Here is a 23,289-nt window from a genome sequence, read left to right as displayed (position 1 = left end):
GATTAGTATATAAGGACCATTCGTTCCAAGTCCTCTGTTAATTTTTAGTCGATATAAATATTAACATAACAGTGCTTAAACGCATAAACATGAAATTTGCAATACTTTATTCATAATCTGTACGTATACATAGTTCTACAAAAGTGAACATTAATCAACATACGATAAAATCATACAATAGAAAATGCGACAATGTTAGTTTTTCGTGACTAGGATTAAGAAAGGACTCCTTATATAAGTAGTATTTTTTCGTCGATTGTAGTAGATGATCCCGGCGACTTTGGGCAATGATCACTTCATAAATACATGTATAAGGAATGATGTGTTGTACATAAAAATAGAATACTTAAATCATGTATAATTGTCTTGATTGCGCTATTAAAAAAAATGTCATAACAATCAAGTTTGTATAGTGCGAAGGTACTAATGAAATAGTACGTCGCGTTATTTGTGCAACGTTTGTACTGAAAAAGAGAAACGAATGGTCTCTGAACACATGAATTTGTTTCCATGATCCGCAAACAGGACAGCTCGATTAGGCCAGCTAAATATTTCGGCTGGATTAGATGTCTATATTCTTAACGTTAAAGAATAGACACAATCCGATTCGTCGAACCAACCCTTACGCGCGCGTTGCCCTTTGATAGTTCCTTCTACGATACCATGTTCTACTTCCTATGGCTACGGTAGACATCAGTTATTCATCTATCAGAAGCATATCTCTACAATGCCTTTGCTTGGTGATTCTCTTTGGTCTCGGAACGAGACCGAAGATAGCATTACTCTTGCCAGTACAACTTACTCTGAAAGTGCTTTCCATTATACGGATCATAAGCGCATGCTTCGCAATCCGGATTACATATATTCTCAAATCAACGATAAATAATGCTAAAATCAATTAAAAACTAACTTACAAACGCAATCACTGCAACAAACGATGAACGTCGGCGCAACGCATGGACGGACTGAGATTTAGGTACGACTTCATGAATCTTTCGTAATCTTAGGTAATTATAAAAGTGATACAGGTATAGAAATTCTTTGTCAAAAGGAAAGAACTGTCTTAATTACGACATTATACTGTACCATCGGTACAGCTTCGACCTTCGTTGTCGAATTTATATAAAAAAGGATCTCAAAAAGATGCGTCTCAACTTTAGAACCAGATTACGAGAAAATCCATTCTTTTGCAAGAGTTTTAACGTGAAGTTTAGGCGATGTATCGCAGACTTGCGGATGAATTTTTAAGTACACGTGGGACTAAAATGAATGTTCCTACAAGCGGAAGAATTGTTCTTACACTATTCTTCTCGCAAATAATGATTGAATATTGGCAGTTGTCGAGTCTGGATCAGTCTGAAACGGAGCGACGATTTAGTGTTGTGCCGGCGTGGAAGATCTGTCGTACGGTGATGGCGGAGGTAAAGCCAACGATGGTGGTAAACTGGTGGTACTCGTTAAGGTCGAATCGAGTTTACGGGCTTCGTGTTCTAATAATACTGCGTCTAGCGATGGATCTTGGGCCACTGTTCTCAACGAGTCACCCAGAGCTTGCCTCAATTGCTGCATCTCCCTACCAGCTCTTGAACTTCTCAACACATACAATTGTCTGCGTTTTATCTCCTGATTCAGCTGTTCCCGCAATAGTTGAATCTATTCAGGAAAATCAGAGTTATAATAAAATTGGGCATAAGTAGTGATAATTATTACCTGATTCTCCAGACGTAGGATTTGCTGACGATGACTCTGCTCCCTTGCTTCCAACAACTTCTCTGCCTGCAGTTGTGCAGCTCTGAGTCGTTCAACTTCTCCAGACCTATCCCGACCAAATTCATACATTGAATGACTATGAACGTAGTTTGACTTTACTCTTATGAGCTCTGCTTCTTTCTCCGCCAACTGAGTCTCCAGTCTGCGAACTTTCAATCTTAATTCTCTGTTTTCTTGTTCGTAGTGGTCCATATCCAAACCAGTGCCCAACAACTCTGCGTGTGCTTTTTCTGGTCTCTCATAGCTCTTGCTGCGAACGGTGGTAGACTTGGCCAATGATATTTGACGTTCTAAATTACGTTTATCGACTTCTAACATTTTTACCTGAAATATTGTTGGAAGAATGTACCTTAGATTGATAGCGAGTTATCGAAGATTTACCTTATCGCAAAGAGCATCCACTTTTCCTCTCATCTCGCTTCGCTCCCTTTGTGCTGCTTGCAGCTGACGCAATAACTCCTCGTCCTTGTTTGTTGTTTCCTCTTGCGGAAAACTGGCTATCCTTAATTGTGACTCCAAGGTGCAACGTTGCACCTCGTTATTTGCCAATTCATTCTGCAGTCGATTTATTTGATCTGTTAACGACTGATTTGTACGTTTCAACTCGCTCAAAGACTGTTGCGCGGACTCCACGCGCTCTGTCAGAATTCTTCGCTCGTTTTCGGTATTTGTCAGCTGTTTTTGCAACTGAAATAATTATACATTGGTTCAACATTGATTCCTTGTAATTGATCAAAGATGAAAAAATACCTGTTTGGTTTTCTCATTAGACGTTTGCAAAGAAGTTGTCAGTTCCAAGACATTACGCTGCAGAGAATTAATTTCGCTCTTCAATTCACTCTCCGTATTGGATGCTTTCTCTAATGTTAAGTTCAATTGTTCTATTGTTGATTTTAACGAAGCACAGCGTTCCTCTAAGCTTGCCATAGCTCTGCTCTGAGTTTCATTTCTCTCGTGCAGTTTCTACAGAATTATTTAGCAATTAATACAATTGAAGTTCTTTAAACGAGTTTAGATGTTGCAGTCACAAGTTAAGTACATGAATATTTGCTTCTTTCTCTTGGAACATCATCTGCAATCTTTGAAGATCACCCTCCAACGACATCCTTTGCAATTCCAGTTTAGTAGCACGGGACTCGCTTCTATTGAGCTCCTCTTGCAAATTGCGCTTCTCGTTTTCTACTCGGCTCAAAGCTTGTTTCATCTTGTCCAACTTATCCTATAAATTTCAATGTGGATTGAAAAATAATAAAAGGGTTCTCCCTACAGAATATTTTGTTCCCACCTCACACTGTATCTTTTCTTCGGTGCTACTGCTGATCATTAGCTCGAGGTTCGCCAGTTTCTCGCGCAGCTGTTCGCATTCGTCTGTCTTTTGTTGCAAAGCGTTCAACTTAAAACATACTCATCAGTAATTACTTAAAACTTAGTAGCAGAATTCTATCGAAAAAACATACCTGCATATCGTAACTGCCCTGTTTCTGAGATAGCTTCATTTCCAAAGAGTTCTTTTCATCCTGCAGCATTCTAATGTTAGCCAACAGCGTATTTATTTGAGTGTCCGACTTGTTCTGTATTTCTTGAGTTTCCGTCAACTCTTTCTTCAAGTTGCACAGCTCTGTTTTGTAATCGTCCTGGATTTTGAACAAAATTGAAATTAATTGAAAGGAACGTATAGAAAATTTATAAAAGAAAGCAGCAATTACTCTTTCGCGTTCAATTTGCGCCACTTGTTGCATGAAGGAACGCACGCCTTTTCTAACTGCTTCAGGATCAACATCGAGTATCACGTCTCTGCCAGAATCAGTGTGCTCTTGAGCTGAATCATAAGCCAAATCGTTATCTAATCATCTATATTAATCAATCAATTGCTCACCCCTCGCTGGACTCCATCTTCTTGATGGACTCATCAATTTGAATGGCATGTTAACATTTCCATCCATTTGAATGCCGACGATACGTCGCAAGGTAGAACCAACGCTACTCAATTTCTGTTCAGCTTCTTTCTTTGCGATTTCAAGTTGCGATAGCTGTGCGTCTAGGGCTCTGACTCGCCCTTCGGATCCTCCGAGACGTGCCTAAGTAGCATATTCAAGAAAAACAGCACTCGATGCATTTTTTCAAACCTACTATTAAAACTTTTTAGAAATATTCCGTCACGAATTTTGATATTACTTTTAGTTCTTGAATTTGTTGGGAAGCATCGGCCAAACAAACTTCCAAATTATGTTTTTGATCTTCGAGCTTTCTCTCGCGACATCGACAGTCTTCCAGTCTAACCAGTAACTCTTGTTCTCTTGTCCTCCATCTCTCATCTTCCTCATCGGCGCGTGAACGCAGTCTACCAAGTTCTTGTCGCGTGGCTTCCAAACTGTTGTCCACATCTATCAACTGATCAAAAACAGTCAACAGATGAACACATATATTTCAATTAATCTCTTTTGCTGTACTCAATAGATACCTGTTTCTTTACTTGATGCAGTTGCAGCTGCAGACGTTCTCTTTCCTCTGTCTCGTTCGCCAGTCGAGCTTGCAACTCTTTCTCGTCGCTCTGTGCTTGGGCGTTACTATTATGAGACTTTTGCAATTCGTCCTGTGTAAACCGTAATTGTTTCTGCAACTGCGAAGTCTCACGTTCCATGTCACGCAGTTGTGTCTGAATGCGTGATCTCTCTGCGTCTATAGCTACTTTCATGTCCTCCAGAGCTTTACAGACATTACATATAAAATATTTATTAATAAAACGCTACCCACTGCAGCAATCATCTACATCTGTTGCTACAATGCACCTGCAATCTTTTGGTGCGATTCTTCCAGCGTCCTATTTTGTTCCCTCTTTTCACTTTCGATGCGTTTCACGTGCTCCCGTAACTCTTTATTGCTGTTATGGTACTTCTCCTTTTCATACGTAGAGTCAGCTAATTGCCTTCTAATATCCACTAATTCTTTCCGCAGGCTCTCATTCAGAGTTTCAGCTGCAAATATTATAATCATCGCTGTAAAATCAACAACCAAGCGAACGAAAGGTCAATTACAAAAAATTACCATCTTTAAGTTTCCTCACTGTTTCCTGCAACTGATTTTGTAGACTATCGACTCTATCCTCTGTCATATGCAGTTGGACTTGAAGTTCTTCTGATTCCCTCTGTGCCGATTCCCGTTCTTTCCACAGTTCTTCAATCTTCAGATCAAGCTTTATCCTGTCTTCATCGGATCTTAATTTGGCTTCGTCTAATTTCGTCTTAAGACGATTCAAATCATCGCGTAATTGTTTAGTATTGTTGCGTTCTTGTTCAGCACGTGCAGCTGCTTCCCTCTTGACCCTCTCCATATTGCTCTTTTCTTCTTCCATTTCTCTTAAAACACTCTCGAGCTTATCGAGTAGTGCTTGTTGATCGTGATGAGCTGAGAAAATGCATATAACCATATATCAAGTAAAATAAATGCTAATAAATTTAATATGTTATAAGTATATTTGTACCCATTAGAAGAGCCTGCTGTTTGTCATTCTCTGCCCTCAAAAGAACCTCCTCGTGCGTCTGACACAAGTTCTCCATCTGTTGCTGCATCTCGTCAATCCTCTGCTGCAACTGATTGATCTCGTTGTCCTTTTCGCCACCAAGTTGTAGTAGGGACTGCTGGAGTCGCTTCTCGAGACTAACCCTTACTTGTTCCTGTAAATAAATTCAGTCAATTTTGCTTCTCATTAATAATCATGCATACGTTAATTCCTTACTTTCTCTTCGTTCAACTTTTTAATATTATCTTCGCTATGTTTTTTCAAGTTGGAGATAATGTGGTGGAATTCAACCTCTTGATCCCCACTTTGCTGCGTCAAGCTCTGCTTCATTTCTTGAGCCCGTTTCTCGTTGTTTTCTAAATCTTTTATTAGCCGCTCTACTTGCCCCTTCAAGCTCTCTTTATTAATTAGTAGCTCCTTTTGTTCCTTCTCCAGCTGTGTTTTCTTTGCGTGCATGCTCTCTAGATTAGTTTGTGTATCGAATAGGACCCCTTCCAGTGTTTCCTTCTCACTGCGCATCGATGCAAGCTGCTCTTGCAACCGCTGAACTTCCTTCTCATTGGTCTCCAGAAGCACCTGACACGATGCAAATACATTGGTTATTTGTAATATAATACATCGCGCAATATTTACTTGCAACTACCTGCTTTTCCTCATTGTCTTTTATCAAATCCTCCAAGTTTCGATTAATCCTTCCATTCATTTCATTTGCTTGCTCCAATCTCTGCCTAAGTCTCATCAATTCTTCGTTCAAGGTTTCTTTCTTTCTCGCTAAAACCGATAATTGATTACTCAAATCTCCACGCTCTCGCGTGACCTGCGCCAGTTCTATTTCAGTTTTCTCCTTCTCGATTTCCAAAAATTTCACTTTTTCATTTAATGTAGCTTTTTCCGATTCCAAATCTAGCCTGATTTGCTCCGCTTGTAGCAACTCCTTCCTCAGGGAACCTAGATCACCTTGTTGATCTGTACATTGATTTGCTAATTTTGTTTTCTCATCCGTCACCTGAAGTTTAAAATTAATACAGTAATCTTATAATACCGTTGATACACTATTTTCTCAAATTATAAAATTCATGTTCGAATCTTCCAATTTTCTGCCATACCTTCTTCAGTTCCTCCTGCAGTCGCTGTTTCTCTTGTTCATGATTACTGCAAACCGTTTCCAACTTCATTAGGACTTCTTGCACGTCCGACTTCTCCAATATCACGCGTTCTAATTCCAGTTCCAAGTCACCTGAATAATAATCCAATTAAACAGAATGTATTATAAGCAGTAGTCAAAAAAAAAATCACCTTTATTCTTTTCGATTTGCGAAATTAAACCGTCGGTCTCGAATTTCTGCTGTTCCAACATATCCTTGGTTAAATAAGCTTTGTTCAACTCTTCTCGCAAGGTCAACAATTCTTCTCTCATTTTGCTGCATCTGTCTTCCTCCGAATGGAGACTTATTTCCCTGACGAATCAATTAAAAGTTGCATCGACTGGCATTATAAAAAATAATGTTTAACTAACCTTAACTCTGCTTCTTTGGAAACTCTGTTCAATTCGCTTTGCAGATACAGCTTTTCATCTTCAAGATTATCACAGAGCTTTTGTAATTTATTATTAGACTTCTGCAGCTTCTCGTAATCGTTGTTTAAGTTCTCCATCTAAATAGGATATCCCATGGTTTGATATAGCGTTTACAAAATTTATGGACACTTTGTGTGATAGTTTATAGACGTACCATGCTGTTGATTTCGACCCTACTCTTGTCCAATGCGTTCTTCTCCACTCTTACGGTATCGAGACCCTTCTGCAACATGTCTTTCTCTTGATTAAGCTGTGAACACTGTGACCGAGCCGTGTCCAGTTCGGTAATCAACTCTTGCACGCGTTTCTCCAACGTTTTAATATTTTCTTCCGCGTTCTCGCATTGTCTACGGGTTGTCACCAACTGCTCTTTGTTACTTTGCAGTTTCACCTATCGCAAACAGTAGAACAGATTATTATAGAATGTCGTAAGTTATTCAGAGAACGACTTCCATACTGCTTCGGTCAATCAAAGCATTCAATATAAAATCTTCACACCTGAAGCTCGTGTATAGTCAATTGATATTTATGTAGCGCTGCTTGCACAGCACTGATTGTACTTTCAGCAAAAGCTGGGATGGTGTTGCTTCTTGTGCCTCTTTTCGGTGATTTCTGAGGAATTGGAGCGGTAGGCGTTAAATGTAGGTGAGGTGGCCCTTGAGTGCTTTCAATCTCACGTGCTTCCGCATCTTGAATCACGGCGTGCGCTATTTCTCTCAACGCGGATTGCAGAATTTCAACGTCGTCCTGGGCACGCACGTTACGTTGTATTTCCGCTTCCGCTTCCCCGCATCTCTCTTCCTATATCGCAAAACAAAAGTACTGCCATCATATCATAGTACTCATGAATTATTTAAACAATTATATTATTTTACAATGATTTACCAAAGTGTGAACGTCGCGAATAAGTTGGTTAATTCTATCTTCTTTTATGCGATTTTCGTTTTGAGCCACGTCATACTGCTGTTTAAGCGTTGATAACTCAATTTTTAAATCTGTTGCTACTTGTTCCTGTGCTTGATGAACTTGTTGAGATATCTGCAAAATTACGAAAATAAAACATTTTGTTGGACAGTGTTAAAGACTTAGTTTACCATTGGCTGCACGGCTGCTTGCATCTTCAGAGCGAACCCTGTGTTGGCGCAAGCCGATGAAACGTCGTTAAAAGTAGAATTGATACTATTCTTCATTTTTAATAGGTCTCTTTCCGTAGTAGATTTTATCTCTGCAAATAATCGTTTCACAGAGACAACATCGCGCCACAGATTTAATAATCTATTGTGTTCTGAAGTATAATATTCATTAAATGCTTGCTCCTCTTCTCTCCATTCGTCTTCTTTAATAGCCAATTCTTCCCTTAGTATGTCCCAGTCGTTACTCAGTTTTTGTAGGTCGTTAGTGAGGGCCTCGTTTGTCTGATGCGATTCTTCTAATTGATCTTTTAGTGTTGTATTCAGTTGTAACAATTTATCACATCTAAGAAAAAAATGATACATCTTAATACATGCAATCTACTTCTCGTTTTATGCCTATAGCGATTAGATACTACCGTTTACGTTCATCTGCAAGCTTTTTTAAGGCAGTGTCTAAATCGTGAATTTGTTCTTCCCGCATATCCCTTAACGTTTGGTGTGCTGCATCTAATGGAGTGGATATCACTGGTATAGAATTGGATAGTTTATTAGAATCGTACGTGCTGGTCTCTGCCACCTGGTTTTCCAGCTCTGAACATCTTTGTTTGTATTGTAATACCTACAAAATACAACTAGTTAGCTCTCTATACATATTCACCAATATCTAGAAGCACGTTTTATTACTTTGGCTTGTAAACGAGAAACGAGAGCCGCCTGATGCTGTTGTGCTTGTCTATACGTGTCCAATCGCCTTTTGTAATTAGCAGCTTCCTCTTCAAGACGATGGCGCAATTCAAAATTTTGTCTGACCAATGCATCTGGAGATAGATCTTCGTCCTCCCTACGTTCCCCTACACCGCTGGTGGTGCTCCGTGTCGAATCCATTTTACTGGCTGTATTCTTGTCCATCTTAAAGGGACATAAACTTAATTAGGTAATGTAGCTTAGAAGTAATATACAAAGTGGATCAAGAAAAATTGCACTGTTAACAACAATTTTATCTGTGCGTAAAAACTGTTTAAAAATTCTTTTCAAAACGGTATTAAAATATTTAGAAATTGTATACCTTTCGATAATTTTTCTATATCGACGACGCACAAGTTCATAGTTACAAGATTAAAAACTATTTCAAAATTACAATTATAATTAGAGATTACCGAAATATCAATCCGTTAATATAAATAATATTTTATTATTGACATCGTTAGTCAATCTCCATTCATTCTCCAGCTGTAATTGCATTTCTGCAAACAGTGTACGCAAAGTTCCTATTGCACTGTTTACCGCCGATTGGCAGGGTGAAATTGACAACAAGTACTGTTTTACCTACATCAGCGTCAGTAGCGCCTCTTACGGCGAAATTCCGAAGCTCCTTTCGGGGTCTGTACAGCGCCAATTAGTAGGGCGGCAAAACGCTCAAACTGTAAGCCAAATTACCAACAGTCGATTTTGGCTAACAGTTTGAGCGTTTTGCCACCGCACTAATTGGCGCTGTACGGACTCCGAAAAAAGCTTCGGAAACTAGCCGCGGGCGGCGCCACTCGTCGATAAAAGCGCTATATTTAAATTTTTCAGAATAAATGATTCGTGTCGCGATCAAATTTGCTAAAAATCGAATCTTTAGTATCTGTTCTTCAATACGAAACCGAATAAGACGAAAGTATTTGAAAGTCGAATGAAATTTCGGAATTGTTTGTTACAGCGACCGACTAGCGAGAAATGTTCGAAGAGCTATAAATACCTCTTTCGTCTTGTTAGGCCCTCTAAGAAACGGTGGCCGCCGCCTTTCCATCTGTCCTCTCGTTGAAATCTGCGGGATACCTTTGGACAATGGCTGCAACATAGAAATTCATTCGACGATGAAGAAAAAAAGGAGTCGTTTTGTGTTCTTGGGCGCAAGGGGAAAGATAGTCTTTGCCCGTCTCATTGCCAACGGAATCTTCTCTCGAGGAATTATCTCGCTCGATTGATAAGCAAGGAAAAAGAAAAGAACGTCACGATAATGAATAAACCGACGTTAAGCTGACATATTTCAAACCGTTCGCTGTTCCGCTAGGTCAGCCTAATCTCCGCCACGCCGCGCCGGCGGGAACAGCAAAACTTGGAAAAGTTTCGTTATCTGTCGGGCCGCAATGTTACCAATTCGTTGCACACAATCGACTCCGAGCTCTCTTTAGAAAATGAAAATACTATTTTCATTGGTCCGTAAATAGTTCCGGATCCCTGGAGAACCGTAGGCCTAAGGTCCTTGGTAGTAGGGTCGTTCGCAGGCCCCCTGCATCACGCCTGCACTCCGGCTGGCAATTAGCTCGGGTTAGGGTGCACGAGGAGATCCTAATTGTTCATGGAAACGATTCGCTCGCGAATCGCGAGACCCGGCGAGCCCGGCGTTCCTCCCTCCGATGTTCTTCTTTCGGCTGATAGAGGCAGAGGTTTGTCGTATCCGGTGTCTGGGCGAATGGAAGTAGAAGAAGCACGACCCACTACCAGGCACCGAATGGCACCAATCGATATGTATATGGGGAAACCGGGTTCTCGCGAGGATATCACCCTTCGAATACACTGTCCTAACTTTTCTACGACTTCGTGCGCACAACTTTAAACGCGGCGCGGCGTTCCGTCTGGCCCGCCATCGGAAAATCGTTAAGCGGCCCACGGCGACCGGAAGCTCGCAGCTTCGGGAAACCGGAAGACACCCTGTTGCTGTCCGGCGGGTCCGATTCTCTGGAACGATGCTCGCTCCGGCGTGATTTCGGTCAGCAAGGACCTCGAGACAGCTTCGACCGGCACGCGGAGATCCCTGCGACGTTATCGCGACGGTGTCGCGCCGGCAAATTCGCGGCTTTCAATCGGTTCCAGGGCATCGCCGCGAACATTCACGAGCATCATTCGCTCGTCGCGGAACAACATTCGCGAGCAGCGCGAAATGGCCCGGGGAGTTCAACGAACGAGGAAACGGCCACGTTCGAGCAACCCCCTGAGAATCCCGCAGCTGGACTAACAATCGCGACGAGATAAACCGCCGTGCTCTCGGCCGCGGTGCCGCGGTCGATCCTCCGCTACGATAGTAATAACAATTAGCCGGCCGGAACGACGCCGGAAACTTTTCTCGTTCGTAAATTCGACGCCCGCGTTTTCGATCGGGTGTCCCTCGCGCGCGGCGCGGTGTGCCGGCGGAGCCCCGATATCGAGTTCGGAAACTAGCGGCGCTGGTTAATTGCCCGGCATCAGGGAACTCCGCGACGACGGAATTCGTCGAACCCGAACGCTTCCCGAAACTTTCTTTCCGTAAATCAATCTTTCCAATTAGGATACCGAACGGCGCCGTAGGTCTAACGAACCCCCGTCGTGTTCGACGAACTTTGCTTTAACTATCGCGGCCGAGACAAACGTTTGTCTGGCTCCTGGTTAGGCCTCGCGGACACCTCGCGTCAGGGTACAACCTGTCTGAAGACGTATGTTACGAGGCTCTCGAAGGAAATCACGGCTTTTGTCCGTAGCCCCGGGAGAAAAGAGAAACGAACGGAAAAGGGAGAAGAGAAGGAGAGGGCCGGGGAGGAGGCTGTGTCTCGGCTCTCGCATATAAATCCGAGTCACACGGTTGCGGCTTGTATCTCGCTGGTTGCCCCGTTATCACCGGTCCGGGATAACGTGAGAAAAGTGGGAGGAGGCGGAGAAAGAGAGAGAGAGAGAGAGAGAGAGAGAGTGGAGGTGAAATCTCATTGACCCGCCGGACGATCGTCTGCAAAAAACTCGCTCAGATAGGAGAGACGAGCGGTTGAATCCGGTTCGCGAGTTTCCTTTGGCCCGGTTTCGCGAGCGCAGGCTCGTCTCGCGACCACGGGCTCGATTTCGGGACGAAAATCTTCAGCGAGCAGCAATTCGAAAAAACTTTCAACGGCGAACAAAGTCCTGCGTCTCGCGGAAACGAAAGCTGAGTAGTTGCCGCATCAGCCTCCTCAGGCTTCCTCCTCCTCGGCTCCAGGACCATCGAGATCGAGGCTGGCGGACAGCCGGGCCGATTTCTCGGCGGGCTCGCGTGGCATCGCGCTGCTCGCGAGCCCGCGAACACGGGAACGGCGTGATATCGAAGACATTTCGGTTGCGTTCCCCGTCGCGATATCGATCGCGCTTCGCCGCCGATAAGTGCAACGAAAGGACGTAGCGTGATGGAATTCGGGCTACGCGGAATTCACGGTCACATAGTTCCGTAAAGGGACGCCTCCGCTCGTCCTTGACCATGCCGCGACCAGCCCCGATTAAACGCTTCGAATACGCGAATTGATTTATAGTCCGCCGCCGTCGTTGAACTCCCGCGACTCTCGAAATCAATTTGCGACCCGCGAGCCTCGTGTTCGTTCGCTCGTCTAGACCGTCGTTCGTCGACCAACGCGAATACATGGTCGCGGTCGAAGCGGCAAAGCTGCAGTTTAACAAAATCCTAGGGAAAAATTGGTGAACGCCGTAGCGGCGCGTCGATACGAGATAAGAGGTCGGAGCGGGAAAAACGAACGACGCGACGCCGTCGCAGAAATTAATGACGGTCAATGTTCAGTTTCTATTCTCGCGTAGATAGACGCCTGCGCTCGCGAATCGGCTCTCGACTCGGACGCGAGTCGTTTATCAAAGGCGCCCGATTATCAGCCTCTATCGTTTCGCTCGCGGAGCCGCGCGCGATCTCGCGGAGGGCGAATCGTCGACCGATCGTCGACCAACCCTGAAAAGTGGCAGAAAAGAGCTTGCGATTTTTCGACGTCCGGTCGATTAATTTAGGCGCGTCGCGGGTAATGCCGCCATCGACTTGGGAATCGATGCACCGCTATCGGTGGCTCGTTAATTAACCAAGACAGCTCTCGACGCGACCAGGCGAACGCCTCGTGGAGCCGGGGTAATTATCACGGCCAATGTTCATCGTTCGTCCGGCTCACGTGCCAGGAGATACGATCCGCGCATCGCGAGCAAACGATTGCGAGGGTCGAACCGCGAGCCTCGGACGTCGAACCTTGAACCTCGAACCGCGAACCTGTTTCCCCTCTTCGTCTTCTTCTTCTCGTTTGCCGAAGCAAAATAGAGTCGACGACGAAATTTTCCGCTTCTTTGCGAACCTTCCCGATTCGACGACGCATTCTACGGCCCAACAGATGCCCCGGAAATTACCGCGGGAAAATCGAGAAATTTCGCGGAGCAACGACGCGGCGGTGCGCCGAGCATTATCGACCGACCGCGAAAGCGACATATGTGCGCCCGTTGCGTGCGGAAAACACGCCAACGCAGAACTTGGCTCCGCCGCTCGAACAACAGTCCCTTTACAGTTTTTATTCGCGGGCGGATAAACGGCTGCGAGTTCTCGCGCGATTGCAGCGCGAAGAAGCCACCGACAGCTATTTTAAATACGAATGGAACGAGTAGTCTGCTGCCACGACAAATCTCAGCGATCTCGAGATTCTTGCGTGGCGACCAAGACCATCTTGAAATCGAATTCGTCGTCGTGACAGCGGCGAAAAGATGAGGGAAACGTAATCGACGGGCGATCGTGTGCGACGCGGTCTTCGATGGGTCGACGCACGCCGGCCGTGTGCTCGTGGGCAGGGGCTTTTCGACACGTGACAGCAACCCCTGACACGGTCGCAATACCATTACCGTGTTTCGTTTGACGTGAACCACCCCCTCGAGGGTGTGCGTCATGCCCCTGTGAAACCGGACAGTGGTCACCGCCGTAGAAGATAGTCATCTTTTATTCACGCGGACACCGGAAACACGATTTTCAAACCCCCCTAAGCTAATACCACTGGTTCGCCCGTGGGAAAAATCGATTCGTTTCGAGAGTGAAAAACCAGAGGACGCGATCTGTTGCCGTTCGTCCGAAAAAAAAAGAAAACTCGCGAGAAATAAAACAAAGAATATTGTTTTAACGGGCGTGCTGGTCGGAACACTCGCGATCAACAGTCGAAGCTGTTCGATGCACCGAGTCGTTGCGACGTGCCTCGAGAATCGATGGAACACCGCGCGTGAAACGGTGCTTTCGTAGTTTCGCTGAAACTTTGGAATTGCTTCTAGTTGGAGTTCGACGATAGCCATCGCCGGGCTAGGTAGAGGAAGAGCGTGGATCGACGATCGTTATCGGTGGATTAGCGGTGGTAACCCGAGTGCGTCGGTGTCGGGTTCGTTTGCTCGATTCCACGTGGCGAGCGGGGCGACGCGTTGCGTCCCGTCGGCGTGCACACACCTCGGCTCGAGTTAATGGAAGGAGTCAATCAATCCACGCCGCTGTTGGTACAGTTCCGCCGGTGCGAAACTAGTTAGTTAACTTAACCCCGCCCGGCGCTAATTATCTCGTTTCTTCGACGCTCGTTGTTCCCTTCGTTCCGGGAATCTCGCGGGACGAGCCGGGAACGTGTTCCGTCGATCGCGCGCGCGACGGACGGTATCGCGGTACGGTAGAAACCGGGGGACTCGCTTCCGACGCTCGCGTTCTCGAGATTTTTCCATTGGTGGAAAACGATGTCGGGAACCCGAACGCGTTCCAGGGAAATCGAATCGCGCGACAGACCGTCGAGGGCAATTGCTTTTTTTAAAGTCTCGACGATGCAGCAACAGTTAGCCCTTTGCACCGCGGCTGGCAAGGAATCGTTTAGCAATCGCGCGAAACGGAAGAAAGCGACGAGTATTGCAGCTCACCCGGGACATGCTGGACGGGATGATGGTAGCGACGAGCGCGGTGAGCGACGACGTCCGGAAGGTGGTGGTGGCGAGAAGAAACGAGAGGTCGGCGAAGATGGTCGGCGGCGATACAGTTTCCTCGGGGCCTGTCGACGGACAACGAGGTTCGGCTGCGTTCGACGCGGACGGGCGGCTGGCCTTCACTGAACCGTCGGCGTCGGCGCCGACGCCGTCGTCCCGATCCGACTCGCGTGCGATCGCCGGGCTCGCCACGCAAACGCAAACCCGTAGCTTCGAGCCTCCCTGCCTTTGATCCGACGGATCTGCAGAGGGATTCGTGGAAAAGCCCGCCGAGGGATGCGGGGAGAGATCTGCGGAGGGGGCTCTCGTGTTTCGACGCGAGCACGGTCGAAGGAGATCGAGAGGGATCGAGGGTCGCGAGCCTAGAAAATCCACGGACTAATTGAGAAGTTGAAAGCAGCTGGAGGAATTTCTTTCCGGACTCGAATCGGAAGAATTCGAGCAATTAAAGCGTCCGCGATGCTGGCGGAGGAATAGCCGCGGCAAGGGAACGAGAGCTGTCCAAGGGACGACGACCTAACCCAGTATCGGTTGACAAATTTTCCTGGGCCCTCGTCCACGCGATTACGCGAGCCGCCGGTCGCATGGCTCGGCCTCGCGCGACGATCGTTTCGTGCACGCAGGCAAAAAATATGTCTCCGATTAGTTATTCGTCGAACTTGTCGCCGGTGGGAGCATCCCAAGGCTGGTACCTCCCTCGGTTAATGGCTTCTCGATCTTCCGGTTATGCCGGAAACTTTCGTTTCAGCCGAATCGTTCCGGTCACGACATCTCAGCACCGCCGCGATTTACGATCGGGAGAGTTCACCGCCGATGACCAACTTCCTTCCACGACTGTCGCTAGTTTCGTTTTGTTCTGGTTGGAGCGGGGGAAAAGGGGACGAGAGATCGCAGTAAACTGTTTACGATTTATTGATTCATACGGATCGTTCGCGGGCCCGTTCAGTGCGGCTTCCCGTAAACGTGGACACGATAATGAAGACCCCTGGAGTACTTCGATCGGAACTTGATGCGGATGAAGTTGTGGCCGATCCCGCCGGAAGTCACCCACATGGCGTCGTTGTCTTCCTCCGACAGGGAATCGACCGCTATGCAGGTGATGGTTGCGCCGGTTGGTCCGTAATCCGCCACCACTTCCTGCAACGAACACGTCGGCCCGAGTTAATAGAAATCCAACGGAGGCGATTTTACCGATTTTAATCGACGCGTTCGCTCCGCGGGTAAATCGGAAATAGATAAGGCTTGGTGATCTCGAGAGCGAGTCGACCGATGCCGCCCGGTCTCGAGAAGTCGCACGCACTTGATACCCGCCGATCCTGTACGATCTTCTGACGTTGTACTGCCAGATAAGCTGCTCGTTCGTTCGCGAACGACACTGGTCGATCCTCTCGGCAGACGCGACGAGAGCGTTGAACGCGAGGAACACTGCGATCAGGATCATTCTCCTTTCACCGGTCCACCGAGAACTTCCCACCGGAGATTCCGGAATCGTGAACAAGGACGAACGGAAAGAGCCGGAAAACGGCGCGGAGCGTGCACGATACCGGTCGATCCGTTCCCCGCGCGCGTCCACCGTTTATTCGAAACGGACCCGACTCTCGGACTGATGGAAAACACCGTTTATTGTTATCGAAGAAGGCCGATGCTGCGTGTAGCACCAGCAACCGGCCAGTATTAATAGCCGACCATCGATACACCGAAAGTTCCCCCTTCTGGTACAATATTTACTCTCGTTGCGCCCCGCTGGACGGCTCTTCGACGCCGAGGAGATTAGATACCTACGAGCCTGGCTGGTATCGTGCAACTCGTTCTCCCTTTCCTGCGACGACGGCGAAACGTTCGGTTTCTCGAAGAAGTTTTATCTTGCCGGGAAATACCTCGCAGCTTCGAGCTGATTTTGGAGCGGCTTTCCGAGTAAATTTCAATCAAGCGCCAATTAAAATTCCAATGCATACAGCAAAAGTCGTGGACCCATCTTTATCTCGGAGCTGATAATCTATGAACATTGTCGCGAGCAATTTCGATGCGTAAAGAGACGCGACTAATGGCGTTGGGTGCGCGTATCGGTGGCGTTGCGCAGTTCCTAGTAGAACAGTCCCGCGATGGACGGACGTAAGAGGATGCAGCGAATTTCTTCGCAAGATACGTTTTTCGATGGATCGCCCGAAAAACGGGCGAAGATGAATATTCATCGATCGAATGACATCTGTATTCTTCTCTTCGGTGATAACGAATGCGAGCGACCTGAAAATAGATTGCAATGATTGTAGCTCGGTCGTCGCGTCTCCCAGACCTTTCGCCGTCGCGTTACACCAACGTTAGCGATACTATCTAACGGTAACGAACGGCTTACATCAGAGAATGATGTAACTGTTTTGGTTGCGGCTCGACGCTACGCTATCGGCGGCGGGGCGTAAAAAGAAGGCGATAACGGGTTGCAGTTAATCGAGGCGTAGTTACCGCGCAAGGATGCCGTGTGTCCGTCGACCGTCGATGCGTCGAGCATCGTTGCGGGTACGCCGTCAAAGTCTGCAAATTGCCGGCGAAGGTGTAAGGCGTAAGGAGTTGTGTGCGCGCGCGGGTGGTCGACCATCGGTACGCCAGTCAGGTGAATCTGTTCTCACAGTGCCGTGCCTGGAACCACGTGGCACAGACCGTCCAAGAAAATGACTTTCCTTCTTGTTACTCGCCGACGGATCCGGTTAAGGGCCTTTATGGGTTCCCTTTACCACGGCTCGAGCCTAACCGCAACACGAAAACGTTTCTCTCGAGCTCGACGGGCGACGGCTCATTCGGTTCGAGCAGCACCGACAGCGACAACGAGACCGAGGTTTCTTTCTTTTCTTCTTTTTAAGCGCCCGGTATCAGCGGTGATTGGCTAACGTTGCTGCAACTTTCTTTCGACATGATTTTTAAAACGGTAGATCGTAAACAAAGCTTTATCGGAACCATGGGATTCCGAGAAATCGGCGTCGAGCGACGAATACTTTCGAGATATTCCGTCGCCGGAGGAGCGTACAAATTGATGGGAATTTTGGGAAAAGACGTGTCTTGTCCTCGGATAACGAAGGTCTAAAAAGATTTCGCGATTCGCTAGACACGTAGCGATACGTGTCGTGCCGCTGCCGGGCATTTTCGCGAGGGGCGCAGAACGACGCGAATACCGGCGGCTCGGTTATCTCTCAATTCCATTTGCATCCTCGTCCGAGACGGAACGTCACGGAAACAAATTCAATTACCAAGTTAAGCGGCAAAGGCGGACGTTTCCTCGTTGCATTCATGCGCTACTTATTAATTCGTTCTATCCGGTCGGAAGGCTGGTCCCGCGTCCCAATTCCAGGAGTCGACGAACGCGACGCTAACTTTCTGTCAGCGGTGTCTCTGTGATTCTTGGCGATGTAATGACCCGCCCTCTCGGGTTGTTTTAGTGCTTTCGATGGTTGAAATACGATGGAATCGAAAAGAAAAAAAAAAGCGGTTACAAAGTGGCCTGCGTATCGATTTATTTCGGTGGCGCGGCGCGCCGGTCGCCAAGGAACTGCATTTCAATATTATCGCATGCTAAGATTGCGTTACACACTCCGCGTCTTCGAATCTCTGCGTGCTGCGAAGCCTCCCCGTATCTAAAGCGACTCGTCTATCGTATTTCATCTAACGCTCGCCCTATCGCCGATATTTACGATCCGGTCTTCGCCGTTTTCTTACCATAACGTTCGATCGCGAAGAAACTATAGCTTCTTCGCATATTTTTCGTTGGAACGGTTTACACGGCAACCATTTCGATCGTTACGATCTTCCAGGTGCCCTTCTGGCCCTTGAACGAGCCAAAGCCAACGCGGAGATATTTCTTGTCCCTCCACCGTCCCACTCTGGAATGACGCCCTCTCCACCGAGTCGTTTGGCAGGGAGAAAGCAGGGAAAGGAAAGATGGACGGACGTGTTGGACCATCGGCTGAGAACGAACGGCGACGATAGCGTCCCGCTGAGAAGGAAGAGGCGAGAACGTCTTTTAGATGAGAAGAAAGAAAACGAATGAGCGATAACGTCTTTCGAACCGGCGACCCCGGCCACTCAAAGTCCGTGAGGCGTACTGCCCCCGGGTCAGCCTTCCACAATATACACGTACCTATGATATTTGCCGTCTCGTAATCGCGCCCATTAGGCTCGTTCGCGCGATCCTAGTCGAGTCCTGGTTCCCCGGATCTAAAACATCCTTGCGAGAGATTACAAATAAAACAAGCAATATAGAAAAAAAAGAGGATATTTTATTGATTCGGCAACTCGATGATGTCTGCAAGCGCGCGTACAAGGAACCTTATTGTCTGTCGTCTTAGAAAATAGAAAATACTATGAATACAAGTGTCCTGCAGGGTCGCGCGACTCGCCAGAATCAAAAAGTCCCGGTGTGATGACGTTATTTACAGCCTGTCGCGACGCCAACGATTTAAATATTATCATGGCGCAGAATCGCTCTCGGCGCGTTCGAGGTTTCTCCGACAGGTTCAAAGTCGATCGCGCGAAGCGGATAGAGGGACGATGGAGCGTGGTCCGCGATGAAATCGCGCACGCACGGGGCACACGGTTACATTGTTCGAACTGTCGCAGTTGCCACTCTCCTGCACGATTCCAATCCATGAGGTGTTCGACTCGTTGCACCACGTGGTCTCAGTCTCTCCAGAATCTGTTCAATGCAATGATAGAGACGAGCGTAATCTCCGCAACCGGAACCAACGTGGCTGGTATGTAGTTGGAGCTTGAGACGCGACGTAGCACGCGGTGGACGCGTGCTCTCCAGCGGCGAGTTTTGAACTTTTCATCGGCGGGATTGAACTTGACCTCTTGGAGCTGCTTCGCTTCTTCGAGATACGACCTTCTTCCAGCTCGTCCGCGGATATCGTGAGCATCTCGGCATATTCGGCAGCGAACGTTTACTGCACCACTCCCAACGGCGGGTTATGCTGGCCCGGTTGCGCCCTGATCATGCCAGCCAGTCGCCTGAAGGGCAGCTGAAGATGATAATAGGCGCAGTATGGTAGCGGGTCCCAGTAAGTGAACAGAGCCTCTCGTCTGTCCAATACAGTGCCCAACAGATGGGAAGCTACTGCTCCGGTAGACTTCAGAGCATTGGTTACAGCGTCTGGTAAGAGATGTTTGTCCACCGTGTCCAGGACGGTTCCAGAGTTCTGTCTGGAGAAATGTCTGCAAGGTTTCCAGACCAGCCGAGGATGCATCCCGGTGTGACAGATGTACGGTAGACTGATGCCCACCCGGCATCCTATGGGGACCAGGTCTCCTTCTTCGGTTACGGCCAGCCGGAAGCTCAGGTGTCCGTTGATACGTCCGTGGAACGAGCCGCCAATCAACTTGTCCAACCATTGCGTGACTTCCGGTCGCTCCTCGGGGATCAAGCCTCGTTCTTCGTCGATCAGACACGTCACGTTCGCCACGATCCTCGACTCCTTCACCGTGGTACAGGTGATGTAGTGGTTGCCGGTGGGATCGCGGATCACCACCCACGGCTTGTTCTCGGTGATCTCGTGCTGCTGATGCCGGAACTCGCGAACGGTCGGCGGGAGCACCGTCTTGGCCCTGTCCCTCATGCCGGCCGGGCCCGCGGCCAGCATCAGGTATCTTCCGGTGGCGAAAGCATTCTGCTCGTAGAGTCTCGAGACGTCCTCCAAGCGGCGTAGAACAGAATGCTGAGGCGTGACCAGGCCCGAGGCTCGACACCTCCGCAACAGCTCCAGAGGATCGTCGAGGGTAGCGACTTCGTTGGCGCACGGCACGAAGCATTCGCAGCCCATTTGCTCCAGGTGTGGCTTAGCCAAGGCGTCGTAGTATGCCGCATTGCTTGCACTGACCGGGATGTAGTAGGTGACCTTTTCCCTTTGCACGATATCCTTCAGGGCCCTTACGTACTCGATCGCGCTCCCCGGCCCCGGCTTCGGGATCGCGTAGAACTTGGAGCACGCGGTTGAGTATTTAGCAAGTCCGAACCGACCCTCCAGCTCGCAGACCACCACTCGAGCTCCGGCCTTGTAGAAGTTCCGGGCAAGGTGGACCGTTTGCACTGTACTACCACCGCTGATTAAGACGCAGCGTTTGCTGCGCATCATCTCCGACGCCGGGGTGTGCAGAACCGTGATGAACCATTTGATCGCGGTCAATGGTAGCTGAAAGATCGTCCAAATTATGTGCACCCAAACCGAGGCCCACAGTGTCGGTGCCCAAAACGCGTAGCTGACCACACTGATCGCTCCACGAAAAATTGCCAGAAGCGCGCCAAAGTACGCGTTCAGCAGCTTCCTCAACAACGGCTCGTTTCGGTTGTGGTTCTGACCCTGTGCAGTTGGCTCTGCTCCATAGATCGACGAAGTCTCCTGTTCCTGGTGCTGCTGTCTCTCATCGTCGTGATGATGCTCCGACGCAAAGATCGTCGGCGGGGATTTAGAAGTCTGCGGCAAGCTGGGTACGTTGAAAACATTCGAGAAAGCGGAAGAAGAGGATGCTGATCTCTTGAACGTGGATAGCGGAGACACCGAGGGCGGCGATGTCGACAACGGAGAGCTCGGTATGGGGGGAGACACGCTGTTGCTCCTTGAGATCGGTGGGCTAGAGGACCAGACCCTGGATATGTTCTCACTCGTGCAGGCTGGCATCGTTCAGTTTCAAGTTCGCCGGTCCGCAGTCGAAACCGTGCTTCTCTGTCCGCGATAAGTTAGAATCGGTCCGAGTTCCCCTGGTCGCACGATCTCTTCTTCGAAACCGGATTCATATCTTACATGAGCTTGCAGAAATCTCGAAAATTTTTTCAGCCGCTTTTGCTCGAAGATTGCAAACAGAGTCTCTTCAGTATTGAGGACCACGTGCACGGGACACTCGCGGTTAAAATGCTCGCCGAAATTCGGCTGCGATTCGCCAAATGTATTCGCCGGTTTGGACACACAGCTTTGACTGAGGCAGGTCCTCGAGCCTCTTGGTCTCTTATGCTCTCTGCATCTCGGCCGCACTATGGACCGACCGCTTATCTAATCGGTGCCGCCTCAGACACGCCGTCCCTGAAAGAAACAAAGTCGTAATGCTCGGTCTAAGTGTAATTGGAACAAGAAAGTTACCGGATCGTAGGGAAGCCGTGATGTCCTGATTAGATTTTTCGGGGTAGTTACTCCTTTGGACTAGCTTAACCGCTAGCTGCGAGCTCTATCGTATCGGCGGTTGCCTACAGTCAGGCGTGCAATTGTTTCCTTGCTACAATTATTATTTCTTTTAATTCGTGATGACCATAGAGGTCGTTGCAAAGTTCCCGTGACCTTTGACACGATGTCATTCATTAATTTAGTCTACTAAATTACTTTGCAGTGAATCTGTATCTTGTATTTGAGTTTCACTTCTCGCCGTAGTCAACGCCACTATCTACTACGGACTCTACTTACCGACTCTATATTCCAGATATTTCAGAAATTGATACTTCTTAATGAGAATCAAGTATTCTGTATATCTCGTTTGCGTTACAACATGCTTTATTAGTTTTTTATAAAAATAGATCGAAATGATGAAATAATTTGTTGGGCATTCGATAGTTTCCCTGCAAAATAAATCGTTGCAAACAGTAAATAATTAGAAATAATCGAAATTATTGATCGTCATCGATCACAACGATCGACATTCATCGAAGTCAGTGGTGGGTTTACCTGTTCGGTTAACTGTTCGGCTCAACGCTATGAGTCAGAGTCAATCGCGTTCAGGACCGGGATTGATAATATTCTTGATTCGGCCTGAACAGCTATGAAGGCATGAAGATGGTAATTTCTGGTAGCGGCCTCCTGTATAATACCTCATGGACCTATGTATCTTGTAACGTTTGCAACGCGGTATTCTTCATCTCGATGACCATTCCATCCTCTGCGTCCTACCCCCAGGGGCATTGGATCAGATTGGACGTCAGAGTGGTTAAACACTTGGGCCTCATATCCTCCCCACTCCCTGTATTGTCCTCAAACTGAAGCGGAATAATAGAAGGGACTGTCAACTACCCCAACTGTGATGCGCATGCACACGGCGCGACATAATTACGTAACAACGCGTAAGTCAACTTTCAATAGGAGTGGGAGGTTTTTCATTTAAATGCCCATATGATGCCGGCAAATGGAAACACAACACTGTTCTACACTGATCATTTTAATAATTCCCAAAGGTAAATTACTTTCACCTTCAATTTTGTGACGTTCCTTAAACAGCACTGATAATTTTTTCACAGAGTTCAGTCAAGCTGAAGTCGATTGGGAAGAATTTTGAAAGCACCAGATTTATTAAAAGTGTAAGCAGCGGCCTTGAATTATGCACTACAAATGTTTGTGCAATTTTTTTGTATGGCTAATAAGTAAGTAATAAATTTTATTTTCGCACAGTAACATACAATAGGGTAGGATCCGTTATAAAAACAAGCTTGTACAACTTTGACCAGTTCAATATAATTGTACCAATCAGAATTTACTATACAATGGTTTTTGACTAGCAACTAACAATACAATAGAGCTACTTACATACAG

General features: G+C 47.4%; 3 protein-coding genes across 4 annotated transcripts; all 3 read right to left on the bottom strand.

Annotated features, from left to right (window-relative positions):
• Positions 1 to 3: 3 nt before the first annotated feature.
• On the bottom strand, positions 4 to 9,276 carry Root (ciliary rootlet coiled-coil, rootletin). 2 transcript variants are annotated; one of them, XM_078194846.1, is made up of 26 exons: positions 9,157 to 9,276; positions 8,684 to 8,908; positions 8,416 to 8,618; positions 7,961 to 8,342; positions 7,752 to 7,904; positions 7,365 to 7,667; positions 7,021 to 7,257; positions 6,807 to 6,943; positions 6,587 to 6,747; positions 6,397 to 6,527; positions 5,934 to 6,296; positions 5,507 to 5,866; positions 5,252 to 5,444; positions 4,816 to 5,175; positions 4,560 to 4,745; positions 4,232 to 4,476; positions 3,946 to 4,161; positions 3,647 to 3,848; positions 3,477 to 3,589; positions 3,228 to 3,404; positions 3,056 to 3,163; positions 2,810 to 2,989; positions 2,521 to 2,733; positions 2,152 to 2,457; positions 1,711 to 2,094; positions 4 to 1,653 (listed from the first exon to the last, which is right to left on the bottom strand). In XM_078194846.1, exons 2-26 carry the CDS (start codon positions 8,906 to 8,908, stop codon positions 1,375 to 1,377), a joined length of 5,817 nt encoding a protein of 1,938 aa, XP_078050972.1. In that variant the 5' UTR covers positions 9,157 to 9,276; the 3' UTR covers positions 4 to 1,374. The 2 variants fall into 2 exon arrangements, with proteins under 2 accessions (XP_078050972.1, XP_078050973.1); XM_078194847.1 differs by having other exon boundaries at positions 3,056 to 3,142.
• A 6,381-nt stretch (positions 9,277 to 15,657) lies between these two features.
• LOC144476975 (uncharacterized) lies at positions 15,658 to 16,499 on the bottom strand. Its single transcript, XM_078194336.1, has 2 exons — positions 16,041 to 16,499; positions 15,658 to 15,877 (listed from the first exon to the last, which is right to left on the bottom strand). Exons 1-2 carry the CDS (start codon positions 16,179 to 16,181, stop codon positions 15,683 to 15,685), a joined length of 336 nt encoding a protein of 111 aa, XP_078050462.1. The 5' UTR covers positions 16,182 to 16,499; the 3' UTR covers positions 15,658 to 15,682.
• A 2,486-nt stretch (positions 16,500 to 18,985) lies between these two features.
• On the bottom strand, positions 18,986 to 21,798 carry LOC144476973 (uncharacterized). The gene has a single exon (XM_078194333.1). It carries the CDS (start codon positions 21,397 to 21,399, stop codon positions 19,669 to 19,671), a length of 1,731 nt encoding a protein of 576 aa, XP_078050459.1. The 5' UTR covers positions 21,400 to 21,798; the 3' UTR covers positions 18,986 to 19,668.
• Between the last annotated feature and the right edge of the window lie 1,491 nt (positions 21,799 to 23,289).

The sequence above is a fragment of the Augochlora pura genome, chromosome 11 (genome assembly GCF_028453695.1).
Source record: "Augochlora pura isolate Apur16 chromosome 11, APUR_v2.2.1, whole genome shotgun sequence".
Lineage (NCBI taxonomy): Eukaryota > Metazoa > Arthropoda > Insecta > Hymenoptera > Halictidae > Augochlora > Augochlora pura.
This window is presented reverse-complemented; position numbering and strand designations above follow the sequence as displayed.

What these genes read in the sequence shown, in the direction of transcription:
- Root (XM_078194846.1), bottom strand. Translation starts at nt 8,908, where the DNA reads ATGGACAAGAATACAGCCAGTAAAATGGATTCGACACGGAGCACCACC. An exon ending in AAGCAGCCGTGCAGCCAATG is followed by an intron (nt 7,905 to 7,960) that starts GTAAACTAAGTC and finishes GTAATTTTGCAG; the next exon opens with ATATCTCAACAAGTTCATCA. An exon ending in AGTGAGGAAACTTAAAGATG is followed by an intron (nt 4,746 to 4,815) that starts GTAATTTTTTGT and finishes TAATATTTGCAG; the next exon opens with CTGAAACTCTGAATGAGAGC.
- LOC144476975 (XM_078194336.1), bottom strand. Translation starts at nt 16,181, where the DNA reads ATGATCCTGATCGCAGTGTTCCTCGCGTTCAACGCTCTCGTCGCGTCT. An exon ending in ACAGGATCGGCGGGTATCAA is followed by an intron (nt 15,878 to 16,040) that starts GTGCGTGCGACT and finishes TGTTCGTTGCAG; the next exon opens with GAAGTGGTGGCGGATTACGG.
- LOC144476973 (XM_078194333.1), bottom strand. Translation starts at nt 21,399, where the DNA reads ATGCCAGCCTGCACGAGTGAGAACATATCCAGGGTCTGGTCCTCTAGC.